We start from the raw sequence: 25,098 nt of genomic DNA on the forward strand, positions 1-25,098 counted from the left end.
TACTCTCTCCCTCCATCCACGCAACTAACCGAGAAAACCTTAACTCTGTTTAATCCAGCCCCTCACATTCTGTATATCTCAATCTGGCAGCTCAACTTTCTTAGAGAAACAAAGACAACATGCAGACTCTCAGTTTAAATTCACAACCTCAAAACCTTAAGTGGCCCCCTGGTGGTGTGTGACAATCCTGCTACCTGCTTCGTCTCCCCAACCACTTATTTCCTGTCTTCTCCCTTCTCAAACCTCTAATAACTCTTTGCTCTTTTTCACTCCCAGCTGGTCACTTTCCTGCTTTTCTCACTGGGAAAACTGAAGCAGTCCGGAAAGTTCACTTGATAATGATAACAGCAAACACAGCGTGCACTCTGTGCCAGGCACTGCTCTGAGCCCTTCACACATCACTACGTATACATACAGAGTGGCCCTATGAGGAAGGTACGATTATCAACCCCCTTTTAAAGGTGAGAAAACAGAGGCACTCAGATGCAAGGTAATATATAGACAGGAACTCAGTGAGATGCCAGCCCAGGCAGTCTGGCTCAGAGCCATGTGCTTAACCACGAAGGTCTCCTGCCATCTTCTGGTGTCTGTACCCCTCTCTCTGCCTGCCACCCTGCTGCAATGGATGGAGTATCCTATCTCTGGCCAATTCCCCTTCCATGCACTGGATCCCATGCCCTCTCACCTCCTTAAATTCCCGCACTCATCTGCTTCCTCTCTCCTGTAGCATTTTTTCCTGTCTCTTAATCCCATCAGCATTCAAGCATCTTAAGAAACCAAATCTCCCTTAATTTCAGATACTCCTACAGTTTCCACCCAATTTTCTGTTCCCTTAATATCAAAGTTCCTTGAAAGAGCTATCTTTACTCCCTGTCTTTATACCACATTTTTTCCCATTCTCCCTTGAATGCACTCCAATCAGACTTTGGCAAAGCCAAATACAAGGGTCCATTTGCAGGCCCCAGTTTTCTGGACCCATCAGCAGCAATTTAACACAGCTGATCAATTCTTTCTTCTTGATACTCTCTCTTCACGTGGCTTCCACAACATCTCACTCCTCTGACTTCTATCTTACTTCACTGGCTGAACCTTCTTAATCTCCTTTGCTAGATGCTTCCCATTTCCCTGACCCCTCCGTGTTGGAATATCCTAGGACCCTGTAATTGGATATTTTCCCCTATGTCTCTACTCATTCTCTAGAGAAACTTATCCAGCCTCATGGCTTTGAACACCATCTATACATTGTTTCCTCTCAAACTTGTACCTGAGCCTCACTCATGAACTCCAGATTTGCTTATATCCAAATGCCTACATGTCCTCTTGAATGCCTAGTGGATGGATATCTCAGATCTAATCAGATCCAAGACTGGATTTGTGATAGCCCCAACATCTCCAACCTGTTCTTCCCTAGTCTCCTTCTCCTCCATAAAATGGAGTGGTAATCTGTTACATTGGTGACTTCCAGTAAACCACACCTCCTGGAATTTACACTTTTGCATAGTCCTCCTCAATCTGGCCTGGATCTGTGACTTACTTTAATCAATAAAATAGAAGTGATCTTGTGCCAGTTTGGGGCCTAAGTCTTAGGAAGGCTTATCAGCTTCCACTTTTGCCATCTTAGAAGCCTTGATCTGCCATTTAAGAAGTCTGGCTACCCAGTTGGAGAAACCACGTGGGAAGAACACATGAAGAGAGAAAGGTCCTAAGACTTCACGAAGAAAGAAGAGCCCAGCTCTTCCGGCCAAGTCCAACTCACTAGCGAACAACAGGCTTGAGTGACCACTGGCAAGACCAGCAAAAGAGCTGCCCTGCTGAGCCCATTCCAGATTGCATAACCATGAATAAAAAAAATTTGGGGGTGGTTAGTTATCAGCAATAGATAATTGAAACAAATGGCAACCAATAATAAATGGCAATTAATAATAAAACAATAAAACAAATGGCAATTAATAATAATTATTATTCTAGCTGTTCAGGCCAGAAATAAAAGAATAAAACAAAATTTAAAAACACAATAAAACAAAAAATAAACAATAAAACAAATAGCAATTAATAATAATAATTATTCTAGCTGTTCAGGCCAAAACTTTAGAGTCATCTTTTATTCCTCTCTTTCTCTCATACTGCACATCATGTGCAAATTCTGTTGGCAGTATCTTCTATGCACATCCAGAATCAGCCACTAGCACTGTGCCACCAGCACCTCACCTAGGTTACTATAGTAGCTTCCTCCTCTTTTTCTTTTTTGAGATGGAGTCTCGCACTATCGCCCGGGCTGGAGTGCAATGGCATGATCTTGGCTCACTGCAACCTCCGCCCCCTGGGTTCAAGCAATTCTCCTGCCTCAGCCTCCTGAGTAGCTGGGATTACAGGTGCCCACCACCACACCCAGTTAATTTTTTGTATTTTTAGTAGAGACAGGGTTTCACTATGTTGGCCAGGTTGGTCTCAAACTCCTAACCTTGTGATCCACCCGCCTCGGCCTCCCAAAGTGCTGGGATTACAGGCATGAGTCACCGCGCCCGGCCAGCTTCCTCTTCCCTTCTACCCTGATCCCTGCTCTTCACATCCCAGTCACCCCGCCTCAGTCTATTTTTCACAGCAGAGTCAAAATTACCCTTTAAAAATACAAGCAAGCAGGCATGGTGGCTCATGTCTATAATCCCAGCACTTTGGAAGGCCAAGGCAGGTGGATTACTTGAAGGCAGGAGTTCGAGACCAGCCTGGGCAACATGGTGAAACACCATATCTACTTAAAATACAAAAAATCAGTTGGGCATGGTGGCACACACCTGTGATCCCAGCTACTTGGAAGGCTGAGGCAGGAGAATCACTTGAACCCAGGAGGTGGAGGTTGCAGTGAGCCAAGATGGCACCATTGTACTCCAGCCTGGGTGATAGAGCGAGACTACATCTCAAAAATATAAAATAAAAATAAAACAAAAATACAAGTAAGATCACATATTCCCTTGCTCAAAACCCTCCAGTGGCTGCCCATATCACTCAAAACAACATCCTGAGCCCTCACAATATCCTAAACGGCCCTATGACCTGCTGTCTCACCAACTTACTCTCCTGCCAATCCCACTCAGTTCACTCTGATCCATCCACATTGGCCTCATGCGCAAACGCCAAACAAGATCCATCTTGGGCCTTTTTCACCCCCATTCCCTCTGACCAGAACACTCTTCCGTAGATGCTCACATGGCTGTCTCCCTCATTTAAATCTGGTCTCCACTCAAATGTTACCTAGTAGAATCCCACCCTGACCAGTATACCTAAGAGAGACCCCCTTCCCACCACCAGCTATCCTCCCTGACATGCTCTATTTCTCTTCATTACACTTCATCTCCACCTCCTTTTCTTTTCCTCCTTCCTTCCCTCTCTCTCACTTGTTTCTTGTCTGTTTCCTTCCATCATCACTCAGGCCCCATCAAGGCATGGATTCTGAATGCTCTGCTGCAATCCCACTGTCTAAAACAGTATCTAGCATGTGCAGTGCTCAATAAATACATGTTACATGAGTGAACACATTACAAATTGTTGCCTTTCATATCCCTGAAAACTAGGTAAAAATGGTCCTAAGCCTCCAACCTCAATACTGCATTTTGTGGGCCCTTCTTGGAACTTGGAACTTGGCACAACAGTCATGTCAGGATCTCCTTAACACCACACGATGTTGCTCATTTGCTCAAACTTTCCAAGGCTTCCCATAGCCCTCAGGATCAAGTTTGTCCCCTTCACATGGCCCATAGGCTCTGCAGGACCTGATCCTAACGCCCACTCCAGGTTCAATGGAGTCACTCACCAACATGCACAACACTCCAGACCTTTGGTGACCCTCCACCTCACTGTGGTTCCTCCATCCTCTCTTCTTTTCTAGGCTACCCACAATTTGTGGAAATACAGTGGGTTATCCAGTGGTGGTAGTCACCAGTAACTTGGGGTTATGGTGCCACCCTGAGCAAAGAGGGCAGGCAAGGGTGCTTCTGGAGGCAGGAAGCTACATGCTGTGTGGGGCACAGTGGAAAGTGAAAACGCAAGTCCCCTTATTTGAAAATTATTGAGAATTTCAAGACAGTGATAGCAGGGCATTAATCCAAGCCTGGAGCCCTTCCGAGCATGGGATGCTGAGCAACCTCACAGGTCAAACATCCACGAACCTGGCCCTGTCTGGTAACCACAGTGAAACATGGCAAGATACAGCACTACATGCCCAGTTGGGCTGGTCATGACTCACAAATGTGTCAACACTGGCACATCCTCAGGGATACGGAAGTATACTTGTTTTTGGAGAGAGACTAGACCTTCATCCTTGAGGTGAAGAAGATTCTCTCTCCAGGGTGCCTGCTCATCAGATACTCCATTCTGGCTAAGTTCTTCCACTGCTTGCTTATTTAGTACAGGGTTAACTTAATGACACGGACAAGTGCCAAGAAGAGAAAAGGGGACAGTAAGGAGAGAGGAAATTTCATCAACCTTTTTATAATGCAAGGCAACAGAAGCCAAGAAACCACATAGGATAGTAACAGTTCTACCTCTTTCTCTCACAAGTATTTCAGTTTGTCAAGTCTTCCTTTGGTTTTTGAATGACAGAGTCTTCCCAGTAAAGTAAGTTAATAAACTCTAGACAGGAAAAGTTATTCTTTCAGGTACTCAACTGAGTATTGGGAGAAATGCAATGTCTGCTCTTTCAGGAAGAGGCTGTCCCTCTGAAAATGCAAAACAATCATATTCTAATAAAACAATAATAAACACGAAAGGCACAGTTGCGATATTTCTTTATTTTAGGCCAAGACAGGAATAACGTGAAGTCGCTCAGACACTCAGCTTGCCATAATATAGTCCTCTCAGCATTTTCTTGCTTCTCCATATCTGACCTTGGCAATTTCAATTTCTCTTACAATCTCTTTCCTCTGTCATTCATGATTCTAGGTCTGAGTTTTATAAACATTAAAAAAAATCCACAATGAGAATATATTTTACATCGTGACCCAGTACACATGTATCAAAAGAACTAGGTTTCATGTGCAGAATGCTCTGATATTTTCTTCTGTATTTTATTTCATTCTTTAGAAATGGTTTCACAATCCACTAACGGTTCATGACCCAGTTTGGAAACACTGTGATTTTAGATTGTACTTGTATACATTATTATCATCCACACTTCATCAAACTCAAGCTCCGTCTGGGTGTCTACACAATCCACAAGAATAAAACATGGGTATCTTTTAAAAGTCAAGCATTTAAATGACTCCTGTAGCTGAAAAACAATGAGCATTATCCAGCTAGAGGACTGAAATGAAGGGAAGGCAGCAGCATGGAGAACGTCGTCATAGCTTGGTGTGCAAAACAGAAGCAGCCACACAGAGGGTGGAGGATGGCGAAGAGGGAAATTTCTATGTCTGGCGTCCTCCGTGTGGGCCCACTGTTTAGTTTAAAGTGGCGCAGTCTCCCAGAATATCAGACACGCTCACATTCAAACCCATGAAAACACTTCAAAGAAAAGATTTGTCTGTCATCTGAGAGGCTCCCATCTCCTCAGTCTCTCTCCTATCTTCTATAAATGGTTAGTACCCTGTTCTGTCATCTTCTTTCTCAAAGAATTCCCCACACTCCTGCCACTTCCCTCTCTCCTCTGGCCCCCTGCCTAGTCCAAGATGAGATTGTGGAATCCAGAGCCTTCACTGTGGCCAACCAAGCCAACTGCCCTTAGGGCTGTTCCCCATGCTGTGCCTTCAGTGGCTCTGACATCCACATTTTTCTAGCTGGCCTTCAGAATCTAGAACTTCCTTCCCCAGCACACCCTCCCCGCAGATCATGTCTGTCTGTCTGTGTGACAGCTGCTTCTCTACCCCACCACAGTCAAACCACATAACGTAGCATTTCATAAGGATAAGATGGTGACACACTTGCTAGGAGCTCAGCACCGGGTTAGGTCCTCTGCACACCTCCTGCGATTCTCATGCCACCGTGCCAGGAAGGCTCCCAACTGGAGTAACTGGCTGGGAGTGGAACCCAGGAAGGACAAACTCCAGGTTCTTTCTACCACCTAACAATGGCCCCAATGACACCACACAACCTTTCAGCTACATACAAAATTGCCTTTCCTGCTTGCCTCCAGAATGAAGCTACTGACTAGAGGTGAGGGGTAACGTATGTGGGACCCTCTCCATGACATTAGTGGTTAGGACACAGGTACTCTTGGTGAGGTTCCTCAGGAAGCATCCTGCCTGCACTCAGCACCAAGAAGAGTTGGTTCCACTTCTACCTATGGCAATGAGATTCGGATCACCAACGAGGTTACCCTTGGGGACCAGCGGTTACAGCTAAGGACAGCCCTCAGCCAGTCGTGAGGTTGGGTGTGCAGAGTGGCCTCATTCCCGGCGCCACCATTTGCCTTCCCCATCTTTTCCCTCTATGGCCACTGTGTCATAGTCATCTTCTATAGGCCACCTACAATTATCTCTAGAACACAGCAAGAAACAAAGAAATAATACCTTGAATTTTCTATACCATCTCATATGCTTTTTCTGATGTTCTCCCTGCCCTTGTAGAGTAGCACCTCCTCCCGAGAATCAAATGCAAGGCTGTCCAGCCCTGAGGATAACCATTTGTGTACAAAAATGTCCTTTCAAACTATACCTGGAATATCCATACTTGAAAGCAATGCTGGCCTTTTTCCCCACTCTACTTCTCCAATCTCACCGCAACGAAAAGGATGTGCATAGAGAAGGCTTGAGGATAGAGACAGAACCCCAACAATGAACCACAAATCCAGGGGGACATGCCAACCTACCTTGGTCAAATCCATTCCAAGTTTGAGTTGTGAAATGAGATGAAGAATTATACTACGCTGATCCTCCATGACGCCCAATTCCGTCTCTTCCTTATCTTCATTGTCACTTTTTTCATCTTCAGACAAAACCAATTCAGAGCCTGAGTTTGGCTAAAATGAAATAATCAATAAAAATCACCAGCTGGTCCAACAGAAGTTAGAAATAAAGTGTATGAATTCATATGCTTTGCAATGACAGAAGAAACCCAATCCTGTCCCACGCAGAGTTCCTCTGTGACCCAGTCCTGTTGGCCATGGGGCAGATGAGTCCCCCGGAGGTCAGCCCTGTGCCTTGGACACTGCATATCCCCTTTCATCTCTCCCGTCTTCCCCGATTAGTGAGCCAAAGGGACTTCCCCTGACAAAATAGCTCCCTGTTCTTTAAGAAACTAACTATAGTATATGGATATGAGCTCCCTTCATTTTGCCTATTAGCAAATAGAAGTTTACCAAAGTTAAACTCCTGTTAACTTGCACGACCCAGGCCACTTCATATCTAATATAAATTTTTCTGTTTATAAGTAAAAGTTGGATTATCCAGGGAGTAACTAAGATTATTTATGGAAAAATGTGCTCTAAGACTATTTCTATCCAAATCAATTAGGATCACTCTACCAGGTGTAAGAAAAGGCTGAGAATTACCATTAATTTAGGGAGGAAGACACCAAATGAAAATGTAAAACAAAACTCCTGAAACTTTATACTACTACTGGGATTCACACTGGCCAACAGACCCCGCTTTCCTCAATGCAAGTTTATTAATTCAATCACTCAATTCCATTTTTTCACATTACATAGAAAACAGGCAACTTACTAAACTGGGCAAGGGGATTACCGCACATAAAATTTTCCAATATCCAAGTGTTAAGAACTCTGGCTACAAGGTAAACTTGCCCTCAGCATTCTATTGAAAGAAGTCTCCACATTCCACACTCCACATTTACCTATGTTCTTATGATGCTTGCTTATATATAAGCAAAAGCACTCTGCACAGAACATTATACATTTCTTTCCAATTATCAATAACAGGTCAGACATAATCTACAGAAATTCAGAAGCTCAAAGGTATTAAATATGAAAGGATACAGACTTGTCCAAATGTTCATGCAAAAAACGAACAATTTACTAACCTCATTAGACAGAATCATTTTATATCTACAGGCACTTCTAACATACAAAGTTTATTTTAGTGGTCAAGGTGTTTAAAACTGTCTGGCCTTACATACCCACACTGACCATTTGTTTCCAACATTCCAAAGAAAGGTAATAATGGTGTTCCTTCCCTCCTGGGGTAGGCATTTTTAAAACTTCAATGTAAATAGACATTTTCCATAGACATACTCCTAAGGTGTTCTCAATCAGCTCTAAATAATCCCAATTCTAAAGAGATGGTTGGGAAGGTCTCAGTGAAGTCCACAGGATATTCCCCCAGCCAAAAGCTAAGTTTTCTTTCATTATGTGCCCAGTTCTCTAGCCACCTCATAATGGGTATTATCTGACATCACTGGCAAGTTGCTTTGCTAGATTATGCTGAAATAATTGAGGAATCCTTACCTGTGCTAACCCTGAGAAGAGAAGCCAGAGGGAAGTCTCTGAGCTGTGAGTTACCCTGATTCTACACCGGAAGTTAGGAGTAGGACACAGGAGCCCAGCACTTACAGCCAGTGGCCCTGGGGGTCTCCTCCAGCTTTACCTCATGACATCCCGTGCTGCTGTGTGACTGCTGCTGTTGCCAAGGCCACCACTGCTATGAGCCTGAATGGCTAACGCTGAGATTCGCAGGGCCTCCCTTCCACCAGCCTGTCCTCCTGGCTCTCCTCCCTTTTGCCTCTTCTGGATCTCAGGTCAGTTTCAAAGTGGGTGGCTGTCTCAGCTCCCTGTGAGCTTCCATTTCCAGTCTACGCTACGGAAGTCAGAGAGCTCAGACACAAATCCCTCCCAATGGCAAAGGTGCTACAGCTGCAGCTTCCTCTGCAATGACCTGGTGGGCAGTAATCTGTATTAGCAGAATTCCTCTCAACCCAGCACCAGCTGGCGGAGGAGAGGGCAGTGCCTGGGCATTCTACTTTGGGAAGAAAAAGGACAATCAAAAACAAGTGAAATCCAACCACCACGGTGTACCCAACAGGTGGAATGGGCTGCAAAGTCCTTAAACATCTCAACAGGAAAGGTAGCTCCATTTCGCGGGCAATTATTTTCTGCTTGAAATTAGCTGTTCTCACAAAGAATGAACTGCATACCAAATCAATTGCTCCACTGAGGCTGCCATAAACTTCATGAAGCAAAGAATGATTCATTCTTCTAAAGCTGTGATTTCCTATTTGCTCACAAGCCAGTGCAGGGGAAATCCTCATCTTTCCCACTCACTGCTACACTCAGTGTGATGTGTTTACAGACCTTCGGGGACCACACCTCCTCCTGCTGTCTGCCTTACTCGAAAATTAAATCCAGCTTGTCCCTGACTTCCAGTAGCCAGAAAGTCTTTCACAAGATCCAGTCGCATGATACTAAGTACACACATAAATGTGAACACAAACCCCTCCAGTCTTCCCCACTGTAAATCAACAGCACGTCCTGTGTGTCTGACGATTCCTCTCAAAGACACTGGCTGCAGCAGAGGAAATTAAGGCTGGCACAGGTGCCCCAGAAGCTGAGTCATCCGGGGTGACTGGTGGCCCTGGAGTCCCGCCCAGGGAAGGACAGCCATGGGAGCCTGGCACACTGTCCTTTGGTGGCACAAATCCTGAGCAAGCCACGCCCCAACATTAAACAAGGACCTAGGACTGTTTTCTCTCCCACAGCCTCTGAGAACTTGCCCTTTTTCTCCCAATGTGATTTGTAAAAAATTCCCTTACCCAGCCTCAAGTAAATAATCAGAGTTAAGCTGGTTTCATACACCACGTTGACAGTAACATCTTAGAGGACACTTTCAATCCACCCACACTGCAGCTCAGTCCATCCGCACAAAGAGAAGACCCCCCCAACCCCCATCGCGGTCCAACTTGGGGGTACATGGATGGAAAGGTAGGAGTAATCAACAGGTCAACTCTGTCTGAAATAGGTCCGTGGCAAAGTAAATGCCAATCTACTGGCATCCACAAAGCACCCACATAGGCATCCACCGTAAGGAATGGAGGGTTTGAAGAGACAGGTCTTGATGGAGTTTAAAAGACACAAAACCTCCTTCCCTTTTAGGGTCAAGGGTTTGTTGATTCCACTACCCTGATGTGGAATTCAAAGAGACTGATAATTGTCACCCTCTCTAAGTGCTGGTTTCCATAATCAGGTCCCCATGCTTATCCACATCCACACCCCGCTTCTCTTACAAAGTCCCGCTTGTCTCCTGGGAATCCCTGCACGCCTCCCCTCTTTGAATCTCTGCAAATTTTCACTTATAAAACAATAACAACTGTCTCAAGGTCATCAAAAATAGCAGAACAGTGTTCCCCCATCTCTGAAAAATATGAATGTGAGAAATGGTTTCATAATGTTGAGAGAATTTATAAGACTTAAGCAGAAGAATCTTCAGATCCCCCATCCCCCAGAGATTTTTGCAGATGAGCCAGCCCAGTCACAAAAATGTATGTAAACTTGAAGATAAAATGGAATTAAAATATGTTTTAAAGAGAAGCAGGCTTTGAAAAAATGAGGATTTTAATAAAAACAGAAATTATGACTCAATATTTCTACCACACAAGCACCTCAGGGCATATGGTGCTACAAAAATCAAGCAACTGTGCCTATTAGCAAATCGGGAGAATGATAAGCGAAAATTCGATGGGCAGGAAAAAGCTTCACGGGCAGGCTGGGGTTTAGGGACATTCCCTGGCGACCCACAGTGACCTGTGCCCAGAGCAAGGGTTCTTGGCCTGGGCCCCAGGGACAGCCCTTAAAATATCCACCTCCATCCTTGAAATTTTATGTAAAACTGTAAGTCTGGGCATTTTTCTGAAGCGGGGTCCATAGCTCCCCCTGGATTCTTAGAAGGATCTCTGCCCCTTCACTGACCTCTGGCCTCTCGAGGACCAAAGGCTGAGACCATGTGAGAGATGGGCTCTTGGGCTGGGAACGGTCTAATCCAAGACAGTCACAGCATCCACAGATGTTACCCTGCCCTTAACGGCAGACCTCTGCTTCTTACTTATAAGGAGAAGCAGGTATATGGGGCTATGCCACCGAGGCCAAAGCCAGGAGGCACAACTGTGATGTGTGTTAGGTTTGTGTGGTCCAACAGTCTTCTCAATGGGGACACCAATGTGGGAGAAACATTTAGCTTTGCTTTCATCTCTTAAACAAAAATCTGAACTCTTCAATACAAATGCAAATTTCAAGCACGACTGAAATGCCAATCTTTTTATTCAATACATATACGTAATGTAACTACAGTTTGGGTCCGTGCCAGGAAAAACCATGAAATAGACATTTGTCTGCAGAGGCCACTCATTTCCCTGTCACAGGCTTCATTCACCCCACCCATGTCCCCAAAGGTACTCTCTTTCCTGGCACTTCACTCCTGCTTTCCCCTCCTCAGACGGAGGACTCCTACCCCACCCCATCCTTCCTGCTTTAGTGATTTGTCTTCTCTCTCAACCTAGACCTGGCCTTCAGATGAGGGGGTCAACACAAGCAGTCTCATCTACTAGCCTCTCCTTTATTTGTACATGGCCTTATAACCTAATATCTTAATTCACAGGACTGAATCCTTACTGGTTAGATTTGAGACATCATGGCAGAAGCCTGCGTGGTCCCATTACCTAACCATTAAAAGTGCATTTTGCCTTTGGACAGGGAGCTTTTCTGTGCCAAACCAGGAATCACAGACATGCAGGGGTAAGAGGGTCTACTCTAGCAAGGATTAAGATGGATTCCTAAAGCCATCTCATGCCCAAGTAAATAAGTATCCAACAAACAGACAATATCTACAACAGAAAAACATCACCCACTGAGCTCAAGTGACCTGCAACTTTCCTGAAAACCTATATGGCAACGACAGACAATAAAGCCAGCTAGAGAATGAACATCAAATTCTCTTTTAGCAGCAAGCATATTGCAGTTCAATCATTTTTAAAGCCTGGCAACTTTCCCTACACACTGTTAACTTGGCAAGGAGGCACTGGGGTGAACTGAGCCATACCAAAAAACCTTGGCACTGAGTGACAAGACCAAACACATCTACATAGTATCTTTATGGGGAAATCTAGCCATGTCAAGAAAAAAAAAAAAAAAGTGGTAGTCTGAGGGTCACAGAAATGCAGGCAGTAGGTGAGAAGACCCAAAGCACCATGCTCAGATAACCTCAGAAAAGAGAACTATCAGGTACACAGCAGCATGGCAAAGAAGTAACCAGGGAATGACATCCCCTTATAGACAAATTATTTCTCAATTCTGTAACTACACAGAACAGGCAATAACATGCAACAATGGCCACGGGGGCAAGAGTACTTATGTTTGCTAGGGGAAAAGAGTCAACAGAAGCTGGCTTGTCAGGAAATAAAGGGTTCTAGAAAAATAAAGAGTGTGGAGTCGAGACACAGAAGCTAGGGACTGGAGAGACTGGAAGAGTAGGCACATAGAAGACAAAGGGGAAAAATCAAGAAACACAGTGAGCTGCAGAAGAGAAACCAAGGGGTCTCAGTGTCTATGAGGAGCAAGTGCCCAAGGACCAATACCTGAATCCATTTTTCAGGTCTTTTTTTAGTTAAAAAAATTTAATTTTTTATTAAATTAGAGACAGGGTCTGGCTATGTTGCCAAAGTCGGTCTCAAACTCCTGGCCTTCAAAGTGATCCTCCCATCTTGGCCTCCCAGAGTGCTGGGATCACAGGCATGAACCACTGCAGCTGACCTTCCGTTCTAACAATAATAGTGTTACTGCGGCAGTACAGAATCCATAAAACCAAGGACTTAGTCCCTTTTATCTCTAGTCATTTTCTCATTCCAATACGTACAGTATATTTAACCAAATTATCACCATCATTACATAATCCTCACAGTGTGTCTTCACAATCAGTGACATTTCATATCTTAAGAAACCCCATCTAACAGGCAAAGGTCATGAAAACTGGCATAGCCACAACTGAAGATCCAGGCCGACTCCGTATATATGTCAATAACGTCAGCATAGCCCAGGGTATACAAAGATGGCCAGCAATCCGGGAAATTTCACTTGGCCTTCTTGTCCTCACTTCCAGTAAGAAACTCATATCACGTGACTACCAAGGGCAAGGCATTCACTACTACATGCTTGGAAAAAGTATCTCCCCTGAGGACACACAGATAGTTTTGTCATATGAATGCAAAATGGTTGATCCTGATGAACCTACTGTCCTTCCCACATACTGCACAGGTGAGATTTCTCCTCCGGAAGCGTCCTTTTGGTGGCTGTGTCTAATTCTCCAAAAGTAGGCCATCTTTGCTGGGTAGAGGGTATCTCAGCTGAACGGGTGGATGTTCCACTCTGGTCAGAAGTCATGCCGAAGACAGAAGCTGTGGACACATGTCTTCAGCTGGTGTCTGGTATAGTTGGTGCCCCTTGGCCCTGCTGCAGGGCAGCTGTTGAAGGCTCCTGCACGTGTACTATCCTCTACATGGAGCCACTTCCAAAGCCAGGCAACCAACTGTGCCTCAAAGGCCACCAGCGAATTTAGGGGACCTTATCTTGCCATTTGGAGGTAGATTCAACAACGAGGCCACTGCGAGGGGAACCCGACGGAGAAGCTGGATCTTATCCTTGACAGGTACAAGTACACGCATGTCCACACAGCAAGCTGGTCCCAGCTGCCTTTTGGAGATGCTGAGTTTGTCGTCACTGACATCACAATCCTCCTGCTGCCTCCCAGGGGACGAGCTGGCTGGCTGGCTCTACCCACACATACACACACATTGACCACACTTGGCTCTTATAGACTGGAAGGACAGATGCTCTTCCTGAGCAAAGGGGCCGACCTGCAGAAAGGTTAGTTTTAAATAAAACACACCCTGGAAGGCAGAAGGAAGTCGCTTCTTGGGAGGGGAGAGAGTGGGGGCGTTTGTCATCAGCCAAGATAATAGGGAACAATTCTATCGAGAGGACTCAACAGGCATTCCTTTAAAAACATTCGAGGGAAGCATCCACAGGAAATAGCAGCATGTCTTTGTCTAATTTCTACGTTTCTGATTCGAAACCAGAGTCTAGCTATTTTTAAACGAAAGGAAAAAACAGAAATCAAGAAATAGCAAAGAAAACCTAAAGAAAGTACAAAAAAGAAAAGGGAAGAAGCAGCGGCAAATGAAGGGGTAGGCAACAATTTTGCAGCTGAGCTTTTGGAGCGTGCCAGCGTGAATACCGAATGCCAGCGTGCAGAATCCCAGAGGCTGCAAATCAAGTTTAGCATCAGCCTGCTGCCTGGAAAAGCAGGGAAAGGGCAGGGCCCCAACAAGACAGAGGGCCTGCTAAGTGCCAAACACTGTGTCAGGCACTTCACAGCATCTCAATGAGCGAAACGCTAGCACTTTAAAACCAAATCCAGCGCTGAATTACTAACACGGCCAAGAGCTCTGAAACACACCCTGAAAGCAAAGCTGTTTATGATCGTGGGACCAAGGTCTCCATGGCCCCTATTCTGATGTTGCACAAGCAGCACAGATCACAGGAAGCTCATGAGTATTTGGGATAAAAGTCGTAGTGAGGATAAGGAAGAGGCCACGAAATCAGAGACTACCACAGCTTTAGGAGACAGTGATGCATAAAAGAAAAGCGTGGAGATCCGGCTGCAGATAGTCCTGGTGATAAATCCTAAAGACGCTATGCCCCACCTGTGAGGCTCAGTCTCCCTGTCTCTAAAATGGACATGGTACCACCTCTCACATCGGAGAGGCCTGCTCTAGGTCTCAACAAGGCAAAGCGTACAAAGCAATGAACACAGTGGCTGGCACACAAGAAGTGCTTGGTAAACAGCCATGCTCTGATGAGGCCTGTGACGTTCGCACTGGGCACACAGTGGTATGTTGACTTGAGGTTGCTGCTAAAGCTCCTGCACCCTCCTACTTGTGCTGCTCCCTTCTCCCCCGCAGCTTCCCTCTCAAAGCTGAATCAATGCCACCCAAGCTCCTCTGCTAGGCCTTCCCCACTGAGGGTTTTGGGGCTGCAGGGCCCTGACCACAAGGCAAGCATCCCTTCCCTGGTCTGGAGCTACACTAGGATTCAGAGAACTTTGAAATATGTCTCAATCAAGGTCACATGCAAATGTGTGAACTAAGCAAGACAAAGACAAAGCAGCAAGTGCAGTGAATCAGAGATAGTATCCCAGCAACCGACCCCAGAGGACCAGCTATGGTTTGGAGGTGACAGGAGCAGTAGCCATCCACACCTGTTATCCGAACCTGCCATCCACAGCTACTCGAGTTCTCTAGGCCTAGGAAAGGTAGGGAAGAAACTCCTTCAAGATCCCATTCTAGCCTTCCTGGAGCTCTGATAAGAGAGAACGCAATGGGTTTAGACATAAAGGCATAAGGGCAGGTTTAATGGTAAGCAGGCACTGGGTCTGAAAGGGTTACTATCACCTCAGCCACCTCCAACGATCACAGGTAACAAAGTACCACATTAGATACTGAAGCTAGAAATTTGCTTAAGATATGGTCTCAGCATTCAACGGACAGGTGTTCTGGTTGAGAAGGAGTACATGGATCTTTCTTTCTCCTAGCCCTGGAGACTAGTAAGTTTCAGACTGTAAGTTTCAACTCAGCATTTGAGACTTAGTTCAACCACGTTTCACAGAGGTGGAGACTTAATCCTACCATCTATCCCTAGGTGCTTCGGACATGCCCACTCTGGCACTTAGCAAACTGGATTTATGCAAGTGCACACCCACTTTCCAACTGGACCAGAAAAGTCAGCCCTCTCTTGGCAAAGGAAAATTGATTATTTGGGACTGGCTACTCAGGGCCATGGGTGGAGGTGGACGTAGAGGCCATCTATAAATCTGAAGAGAAAGAAAGCTGTGATCAATTAGTAATATCAGCCAGAGGCTCAGGAGGGGAACGCAGTGGCCACGTGGTTGTCAGCTTACCTTAATTGGAACTCTGTGATGGAGGAATCCTAGCTAATTGAGGGCTTCATTTCTAGAATTCCACCACAAAGGGCGGTTTACAACAGATGTACAGTAAGTTCTTAAAAGGAATGAATTTATAAAACCAAAAACAAAGTGTGGGAAACTTGAGTGTGCAAGGACAAAAATCTAGATTTAAAAGGACAGCCAGTCACAGAAGGCTATGTGTTGTGATTCCACGTCTATGAGACATCCAAGACAGGCAACATAGATGAGTGGTTGTAGGGGCTGTGAGGACGGGCAGAACGGGGGTGACAGCTAAAGGGTCCAGGGTTTTTGAGGTGATGAAAACGTTCTAAAATTGACTGTGGTGACGGTGACATATACCTGTAAATATACTAAAATCCACCAAATGGTTGGTACAATTTAAATGGATAAATTGTATGGCATGTGTGTTATATCTCAATAATGTCATCAAAAATAGAAAAATAAATGAAAAGGTATATGATACAAAATCAAATAGCAAAGGCCAGGAGGAAGGGCATGGCCAGGGTGATCAGAGGGGCTCACACAGAGAAGGCAGACTCTGGGCGGGGTGTCACCAAAGAGGAGCGCTTCAAGCAGCCAAGAGAAAGAGGGGACAGTCCAACAGCAGAAATGATGCCAGTCAGGGATGAAGACAACCTTACTGCAGGGAAGTGCAGCTGAGCCCAAGCACAGGGCTTTGGCCTTATAATAGGACTCATTCCCTTGGAGAGTCCATCTGATCCAACAGCTTTCAATAATTTCTAAATGTTTATTTCCTAAGTGTGTATCTCAAGTTCAGCCTTCTCCCCTGAACTCTAGCTTTGTGCACCCAGTGACCTATTCAACATCTCCCCGCTTAGCTATCCGAGGTGGGCAGGATAGCAGACCCCTGCCCACGTCCTAATTCCCAGAACCTGTGTATATGGCACTTTAAGTGACAAGGGGGCTTTACACATGTGATTATTTTAAGGACCTTGAGATGAGGAGATTAACCTGGATTGCTGAGGTGGCCTCGATGTGAAAACATGAATCCCTAAACTTAGAGAATCTTTCCAGGCTGTGGTCAGAAAGAGGAATATAGATGCAACGTCCCTGGCTCTGAAGATGAAGAAAGGGGTCACAAGCCAAGGAATGTGGGCAGCCTCCAGAAACTGGAAAAGCCAAGGAAACAAATTCTTTCCTAGGGCCTCCAGAAAGAAATGTAGCCCTGCCAACACCTTGATTTTAGCCCACTGAGACCTGTGTCTGAATTCTTACGTGGAACTATAAGATGATAAATTAGTGTTGTTTTAAATCAATAAGTCGATGATCATTTGTTACAGCAGTGAAGAGAAAACACATCACCTAATGGCCATCTCAGACTTATTGTGTCTAAAACAGACCTTTCAGTTCATACCTCCAAAATATGATCCTCCTCATCTCAGTAAATAACAGCTTTGTTTTTCTAACCACTTGGCCAAAAGCCTTGGCACCATTCTTGACTTTAATTTCTTGCATATGCACTGCTCCACATCACATCCATCAGCAACTTCTGCAAATTATATCTAGAATCTCATTGCTTCTCACAACTTCAGCCACCCTGGCAAAGCCACCATCACCTCTCTCTCCTAATTACTGCAACAGCTTCCCGTCAGTCTCCTGCCCCTCCTCCCAGTCTACGTCTCCTCACAGTAGCTGGAAGGTATCTTAAATCATAAAGTTGATCATATAACTCCTAGGCTGAAAGCCCTCCCCTCTTGACTCAGACTAAATGTCAAAGTCCTGACTGTGGTCCACGAGGCCCTACATGATGTTGCCCCACGACTCCTCTACTCTTCGCTTGATCACACTCCCCTCCCTCCTTGTTCACCCTACTCACCCCTCCCAGCCACCTTCTGTTCTTGGAACACGTGAAGGAGAGGCCTACCTCAGGGCCTTTGCACCTGCTCTTATGGGTCTTCTTCATCCACTTCCCCCTCATTTCACTCAGATCTTTTAAAATTTTATTTTACTTATTTATTTTTTATTTCAAGACAGAGTCTCACTCTGTTGCCCAGGCTGGAGTGCAGTGGTGCAATCTCAGCTCACTGCAACCCTCCCCTCCTGGGCTTAAGTGATTCTCCTGCCTCAGCCTCCCAAGCAGCTGGAATTACAGGTGCATACCACCATGCCAGGCTAATTTTTGTATTTTTAGTAGAGATGGGGTTTAACCATGTTGTCCAAGCTGGTCTTGAACTCCTGATCCACCCATCTCATCCTCCCAAAGTGCTGGGATTACAGGCATGAGCCACCACACCCAGCCTCACTCAGATCTTAACTCCAATGTCCCCTCACCACAGCAGCCTTTGACCATCTAGGCCAGCACCACTCCCTCTCCTCCCTCTCCACGGTTTGCTCCTTCCTCAGCTCTGCTTTTCCTTGCAGCACTGGTCACTCTCAACTGTATTATATGTGTATTTATCATCTCTTCCCCCTTGCAGAAAGTCAGCTCACAGGAAGCAGGACCAAAATGTTTTGCTAGCTGCTGTGGCTTTATCAACAAAAATACTATCTGACATTGACTTATTCGTTGCATAAGTAAAGGAAATAAACAGCTGGCTTTCCCCTACGGAAATGAGGAACTGCTGAAGATTCTGAGGAGGCTGGGTAATAGAACTCAGGCCCTAGGAGACGAATGGTTAAGCAAGCAACGATGTGATGGCACGCAGGGGGGACGGGCACTGAGAGCAGTTTTGGAAGACTCCTGCCACTGTCCAGCGTGAGGGAGACCGACACGCCCTGGGGGGTGGTAGTGAAATGTTTGACGTCCTTCCTTCTCCTCCACTGGGTAAATATACATGTAAGGCTCTGTGTTAGGCGCGGAGGAGGATTACAATCAGTGTAGGACATGGCCTGGGTCACCCCGGACCCTGCAGCCTTGCTGGGCAGACAGTAGTTGGGTTTTGAGTTCCTGTATGTGGAAGATCAAACGGTGAGTTATTGCAGGGGTGCAGTAATCAGAGGGGAGGCAGGCAGCTGGCAGCAGGCAGGTAAGGAAGAGAGAGAGAAAGCACAAGAGGCAGCGGGGTGGAGTGAGAGGCAAAATGGACCAGTCAAAACTGTCTGCAGATCCAATTATTCCACTAAACACGATGGGCAATAGAAAACAGCTAAGACGACACACACGGGCAGGCGGCATTCAGCTGGGAGAAGGGCTGTTCTCATCTCTGCCCCCCTCCTTTCAGCCCTGCCTGCATGCGATAAAGGAGCCCAGCAGCCGCATCCTGCCCTTCCTGTTCTGCGCACCATCCTAGTCACCCAGGCTTGAGACCTGCAAGTTCCCGGACCCCTCCCATCCAGAGACCCACCTGGCCCACCATCCCTTCCTTTCCTCATCTTTGCTGCTACCACACCCTAGGCTTTGGTCACATAAATGTAGGGCCCTGCCAGCCTCCCAGCTCATCCTTCCGCTCCAGACTCCTTCTCTTACACTGTCTTGTACCACACCACCAGAGCGTTCTTCCCAGACACCCACTGCTCTGTTCAGAAGTCTTCAATCAGGCACACGTTCTCAGGATCTCCTGAGGGCTGTGTCCAAAAAAAAAAAAAAAAAAAAAAGTCTTCAATTGCTTCCCACTGCCTAGACGAAAATGTCTACTCAGCCAGTACTTTGGGCTTCCTCAATCTGACCCATACTTCCCCTCTCCTCCTAAACTTCCTCTAGCCTAGACTGAGGACGGTATACTCACTTCTCACCCTGCTCTCTAGACTTGCCCTGTCTAATCCAGTAGGTGCTAGTCACACTTAGCTACTTAAAATAATTAAAATTAAACACGATTTAAAATTCTGTTCCTTGATGGCACTAGCCACATTCAGACTAGTGGCTACCATATTGGACAGCGTAGAAAGAAAACACTTTCATCACTGCAGCAAGTTTGATTGGAGAGTGGAGCTCTAACTTTTGATGGCCTCCCAATCCATTTCTACTCCTTCCACCGATTGTTATTCACCTGTACGAACAGCATTGGCGCCACGATGCTGGCTCTAACGATCTGGGCAGGAGCAATCCCTCCCTCCTCTAAATCCCACGTTGAAGTTTTACTGGGATCACTCGAATGTTACTGCCATGCCTATCTTTCCTTAACTTCTTGGTCATATAAAGTTCAGTGGGAAGAGATTATTTTCAAAATCTAAAATTCCTGATGAAACACCGAAGAACAATTTTACAAACACCTCCATTTCAAAAACAAACTGATGAAGGAATAACGTAGTTGGGGTAGCCAGTAGTAATAAAATGATTCTGTGCCTAAAAACTGAAAGGAATTCTACCACCTATGACTTGCCTCTATCGTAAGCACGGGTACATGCCGAGACTAGAACTCTGGCTTTCTAGATCCACAGTTTAAATTATCATTGGTTTATGCTTTGTGCTGGGTGATGGATTTCTTCTGATCTGCGGATGGTAAATGGCTTTATTCAGAAAGAAACACAAGACTCAAGTCGATGGTACCACGTCAGTGATTCTTTCAGAACTGTACACTTGATGCCACTAATTGCTAGACTGTCTTGCTTTACCCATAAATTATGCAGTTATGGGCCTGAACTCTACGGCAGGGACAGAAGAAAACATGTAAAGCACTGCGGGAACGCAGAGTGGCAGCAGGAAAAGCCTCTAAATTAGGTCTACTGTGGTCCCGGGACCTGCAGCAGCAGAATCACTGTGAATTGGATAGAAATGCAAGTCTAGGGCCCCCCTCCAGACCTACAGACACAGAAACTCTGGGGGCAAGGCAGAGACCAGTGTGTGTTTGGTTTGGGGTTTGTTTATTCTTTTAATTGAAATACAATTATAACTTATACTTGGTACAATATGCAAATCTTATTGTACAGTTCCATGAATTTTGACAAAGGTATCGCTTTATATCCAATTTAATAGTTTTCTGTTTTACCATTTTTAAGTGTACAGCTCAGGAGTATTAACTATAACAACGTTATTGTACAACAGATCTCTAGGACTTTTTCATCCAGTGAAGCAAACTCTATACCCAGTGAACAGCAACTCCCTTTCTCCTCCTCCCTGCTCCCCGAGGCCCTGCAGCAGATTTTGGTGCCCCCTAGCATTTGAGAAGGTCTGCTCTAATGATCCCCACCCAGAACAGCGGAGGAAAGTAGCAGACGTGATAGGGGCCTGGCTCCCAGCGGGGAGCAGCACAGGCGGTGTGCTACCAGCCCCTCGGATTCTCCAAACCCAGTCCTAGGTGGCCAGTGAGGAGATGGCTCTGGGCTAGATGCTAGGGGAAACCAAACACAGACATATGGACAACTTTTCTCATAAACTTGTGTAGGCACAAGTTTAAGAAAATTGTATTCCTCAACATTAGACAAGGTTCCAGAAATTTCATTTGATGACCCCCAAACAGATTCGGAAAACTATCAACTTTGATTGGATAAGGGTGATTGTATTTTCATCAGTGGCCACACCAGGCAGTCATTCAACTCCAGCTTTGAATTTTATCTGTCCATTTGAATCATTTATGCTTCTCACCTGGAAATTCCCAACTAATACCCTCTAGTGGAAATTTCCAAAGCGTACGATAACACAAAGGAAATAACCAAGTGCATCGTAAACCACAGAACAGTTTTGATTTACAAGTCATTAGAAGCAAGAGGCATTTACTGTTCTTTGCAGGCCAAAAGGGACTGCATCATGAATAATGGAAAAAGCAAAATGCATTAAGAACTCTTCTGATAATGTTATAATGTTCTCTCCAGGCCACACGGAAGGCACATTTATTGAGGACTTTCCCTGTGCCAGGCACATATCAATACATACAGGGTAGTAGTCTTTAAGGGACAAAAACTAGCAAGTCCACCCCGTTTTGCTTCAATAGGTAGTTTCTGGACCATTATCTTCCGACTCTCAAACCAGTGATTTGGTACCACAAGCAGATCAAGAGCTAGGAATATCAGAAACAACCCAAAGCTCACGTTTTATTCTTTTCATTTTTCTTAAAGACAACTCTGGTATACACCTATTCTGTCCTGATTTCTGTAAATATTAACAAACCAAGAAGAAAGCATCTAGCAGAAAACAGGCTCTAGCATTTCGTAGAAGAAAAGAAATAAACCAAGAGCAAAACTACCACAGTCCTTAATTCCACAATGAGGAGGCACCAATAATGCCCCATTATAAAGCTACAATCTCTACATCCCACTCAATATCTTTTGGTCCAAACAGCAAGCATTTTCTATTCTCCTTAATTTGCATTATGTGTGTCCATTTTTCTAGCCACAGTGACATAGGCTATTAAAAGGTTTCCCCATACTTTTACTCAGATGTGAAATGATATTCAGGATGTAAGAGGGTAATTGCAGCAATTCATATTTTCTTCATATAATCCAACTGCCATAAAATCCAAATGAGGCTCACTATGTCCTCTACTTTAAAAACTGTCACATTATCATGCTCTGCTTTGTCCTACTCTCAAATGCTTCATTCACTGAAAACTTCCAGGGGAAATTTGTGAGACAGCTGAAATCATCCTGGGGTAACACAAACCATATGTAGTAGCACTATTAATAATCAGAACAGTGGGATTCTTATATTTAGCACAAAAAGAAGGTGAATTTTAAGACGTAACTGTGCTCAGGTAGGACTTACGATCCTTTAAATACTACATATTCTAGTTTTTGTTTGTATCACTCTGTTGCACAGAATTTGCTTTTTTTTTTTTTCTTTCTTTCTTTCTTTCTTTTCTTCTTCTTCGTCTCACTCTGTTGCCCAGGCTGGAGTGTGGCATGATCTCGGCTCACTGCAACCTCTGCCTCCCAGGTTCAACCAAATTCTCCTGCCTCAGCCTCCCGAGTAGCTGGGACTACAGGTACATGACACCACACCTGGCTAATTTTTTGTATTTTTAGTAGAGACAGGGTTTCACAGTGTTAGCCAGGATGGTCTTAGTCTCCTGACCTCGTGATCTGCCTGCTTTGGCCTCCCAAAGTGCTGGGATTACAGGCGTGAGCCACCATGCCCGGCCCTAGAATTTCCATTTCTGTAGCATAAAATAACTCCATGATGACTTTCCAAGCTAGGTTTTCTGTCACTTTAGAGAATTTGTCAATTTAGAGATTTTGACAGACTTCTCTACTCCTGAACACATCTTCCTCCCATTTTCATAAAACAGGATCATGAAACACATCCTTCATGTGAGTTTCAAAAGTTTCAAAATAACAGAGTATGTGACACTTTATTGGAAATTGATATTTAACTGAATATTTTATCATGCTATACTTAATCCAATGTCTTTGAATTTCTTTTAAAAAGTGTTTATGTCATTAAGTGTTTCATTTTTACGGAATAAATATATTGTTTTTTTCAACTTGACAAGCATCCTGCATAAAACTGCATTAAAAACCAGTAACATCAGACCCTGGATGGGGATGGAAGGTCCAAATCAGAACCTCCGTGGAATGCATCTCTCTACATATTTTCACTTTGTTTTCAAGCAAGGACCTAGACCAGCAAGAAAGTGAGGGTAGAAAAACCACCTCTCCACATGGTGCAGTTCTCTTAACAAGAGGACTGCTAGAGTCTTGCCAGATGATGTTGCCAGGAAGGATAAATGTATATATACCAGTTAGTGTACATTCCCAAAGCTGCTGTTCATCCCTACAGCACAGCCCACACGCAGAATCACCTGCTGGCTCATTCCAGTGGGTGTTCCTCGACAGCAGCACATAAAATCCTGGAGCTGAATTTTAAACTGATGCTAAATTATAAAAGGATGTAAGGGGAATCTGACTCTCAAAACGCTTCAAGCTAAGGGATCTTCATGAGAAAAAATTTTACAGCGGGGACATAATCATGATTGTTGTTACTGCTTCTTACCTTGAAAAATGCACCCAAAAGGTGGAAAAATACTTGCTCCACATTATTAAAAATTCACTGGCTTGGTATATTAAAAGAAGTCTTAGAAAACGTTAATTAGGAAGTCCAATAACCCAACTGAAAAATATGCAAAGACTATGAACAAGATGTTAAAGACAAAGGAAATATGAATGGCTAATAAATGTGAAAATATGCTTAACTTCATTCATAATTATAAAGAAGGAAATTAAAAACAAGATACCATTTATCTTAAAAATAAACTGGAAATAAAATAAGAGTTTGACATTCATTCCTTAAGGGTAAGAGACAGGATAATAGCAACCCTCATACAGTGGCTGAGAAAGTATACATTTGGCTTACTCTTGGAGGGCAACGTGGTAATACTTATCAAACTTTAAATCCCCACATTTGTTAACTGAATTTCAGTTAAATTTCACTGCTGGAAAGTTTCCCTATATAAGATATATTTCTGTAAGTGTACATAATATGTGTAGAGGACAATTTATAATAATGAAAAACTAGACAATGTAAATGTCACTCCTAGGGTCTAGTTAAATAAATCACTAGTTAAATAAAATACAGCACATAACTCCATAGATATATTCATAGACTGGAATGGCTTTGTAGCTGTTCAAAAGAATGCAGACAATCTCTACATACTGACATGTGAAGACACCTAAGATATATTGTCAAATTGAAAAGCCACAGAACATTATTCATACTGTGATTCCACTGGTATAAAAAAAAGTTAAAAATAAATAAATATATATATATATATGTTTGCTGTACAAATTTCCCATAAGAGACACACAGTGGCTTCTTCTAAGGAGGTGGCATCAAAAGGAGATACGGGGTTTTTATTTCTGACTTCCTATAGGTTTCTACTGTATTTTAATGCAATAATTATGCTGTTTTACAATAATTTTAAAAATCATCCTCCTACTACTGCCAAAGCATGAATTGTAAAACTGTAAAAAATGAGACATCATGGTTTCATGTCCGGCTGAATTCTGAGGCTCATGGGAGGTACAGGGAGGAAGACAGTGGCAAAGGCAGGGGCAGCCTGAGAAAAGCAAGTTTGAAAAGGCTTCACTGTGTATAAAAAGCAAAGCCAGGCACTTATTTTCCAATAATGAGTCCAGCTGAGCTGACCGCTTTCCTCAAAGGGAACAGAACAACTTGCTTAATTTCCACCAGCCAGAGGTTGAGCCTAGTTTTAACTCCATGCTCTATGTAATGTATTCTGTGAATGCCAGTCAACTCCCCTGCTGCTATAGGTGGGAAAATGGCCCAAAGACGGCTGGGCGTGGTGGCTCATGCCTGTAATCTTAGCACTTTGGGAGGCCAAGGCGGGAAGACTGT

General features: G+C 44.4%; 1 protein-coding gene across 7 annotated transcripts in view; it reads right to left on the reverse strand.

Moving 5' to 3' along the window:
• The window catches only part of OSBPL10 (oxysterol binding protein like 10), a 328,443-nt gene that overhangs the window by 32,487 nt on the left and 270,858 nt on the right, over positions 1 to 25,098 (reverse strand). For all 7 annotated transcript variants that reach the window (XM_073023669.1, XM_073023668.1, XM_008009363.3 and 4 more), the window contains one exon: positions 6,800 to 6,949. In XM_073023669.1, coding sequence (XP_072879770.1) covers positions 6,800 to 6,949 — 150 coding nt within the window. The remainder of the gene's footprint in view (positions 1 to 6,799; positions 6,950 to 25,098) is intronic.

This window comes from Chlorocebus sabaeus, chromosome 15 (genome assembly GCF_047675955.1).
Source record: "Chlorocebus sabaeus isolate Y175 chromosome 15, mChlSab1.0.hap1, whole genome shotgun sequence".
Taxonomy (NCBI): Eukaryota; Metazoa; Chordata; class Mammalia; order Primates; family Cercopithecidae; genus Chlorocebus; species Chlorocebus sabaeus.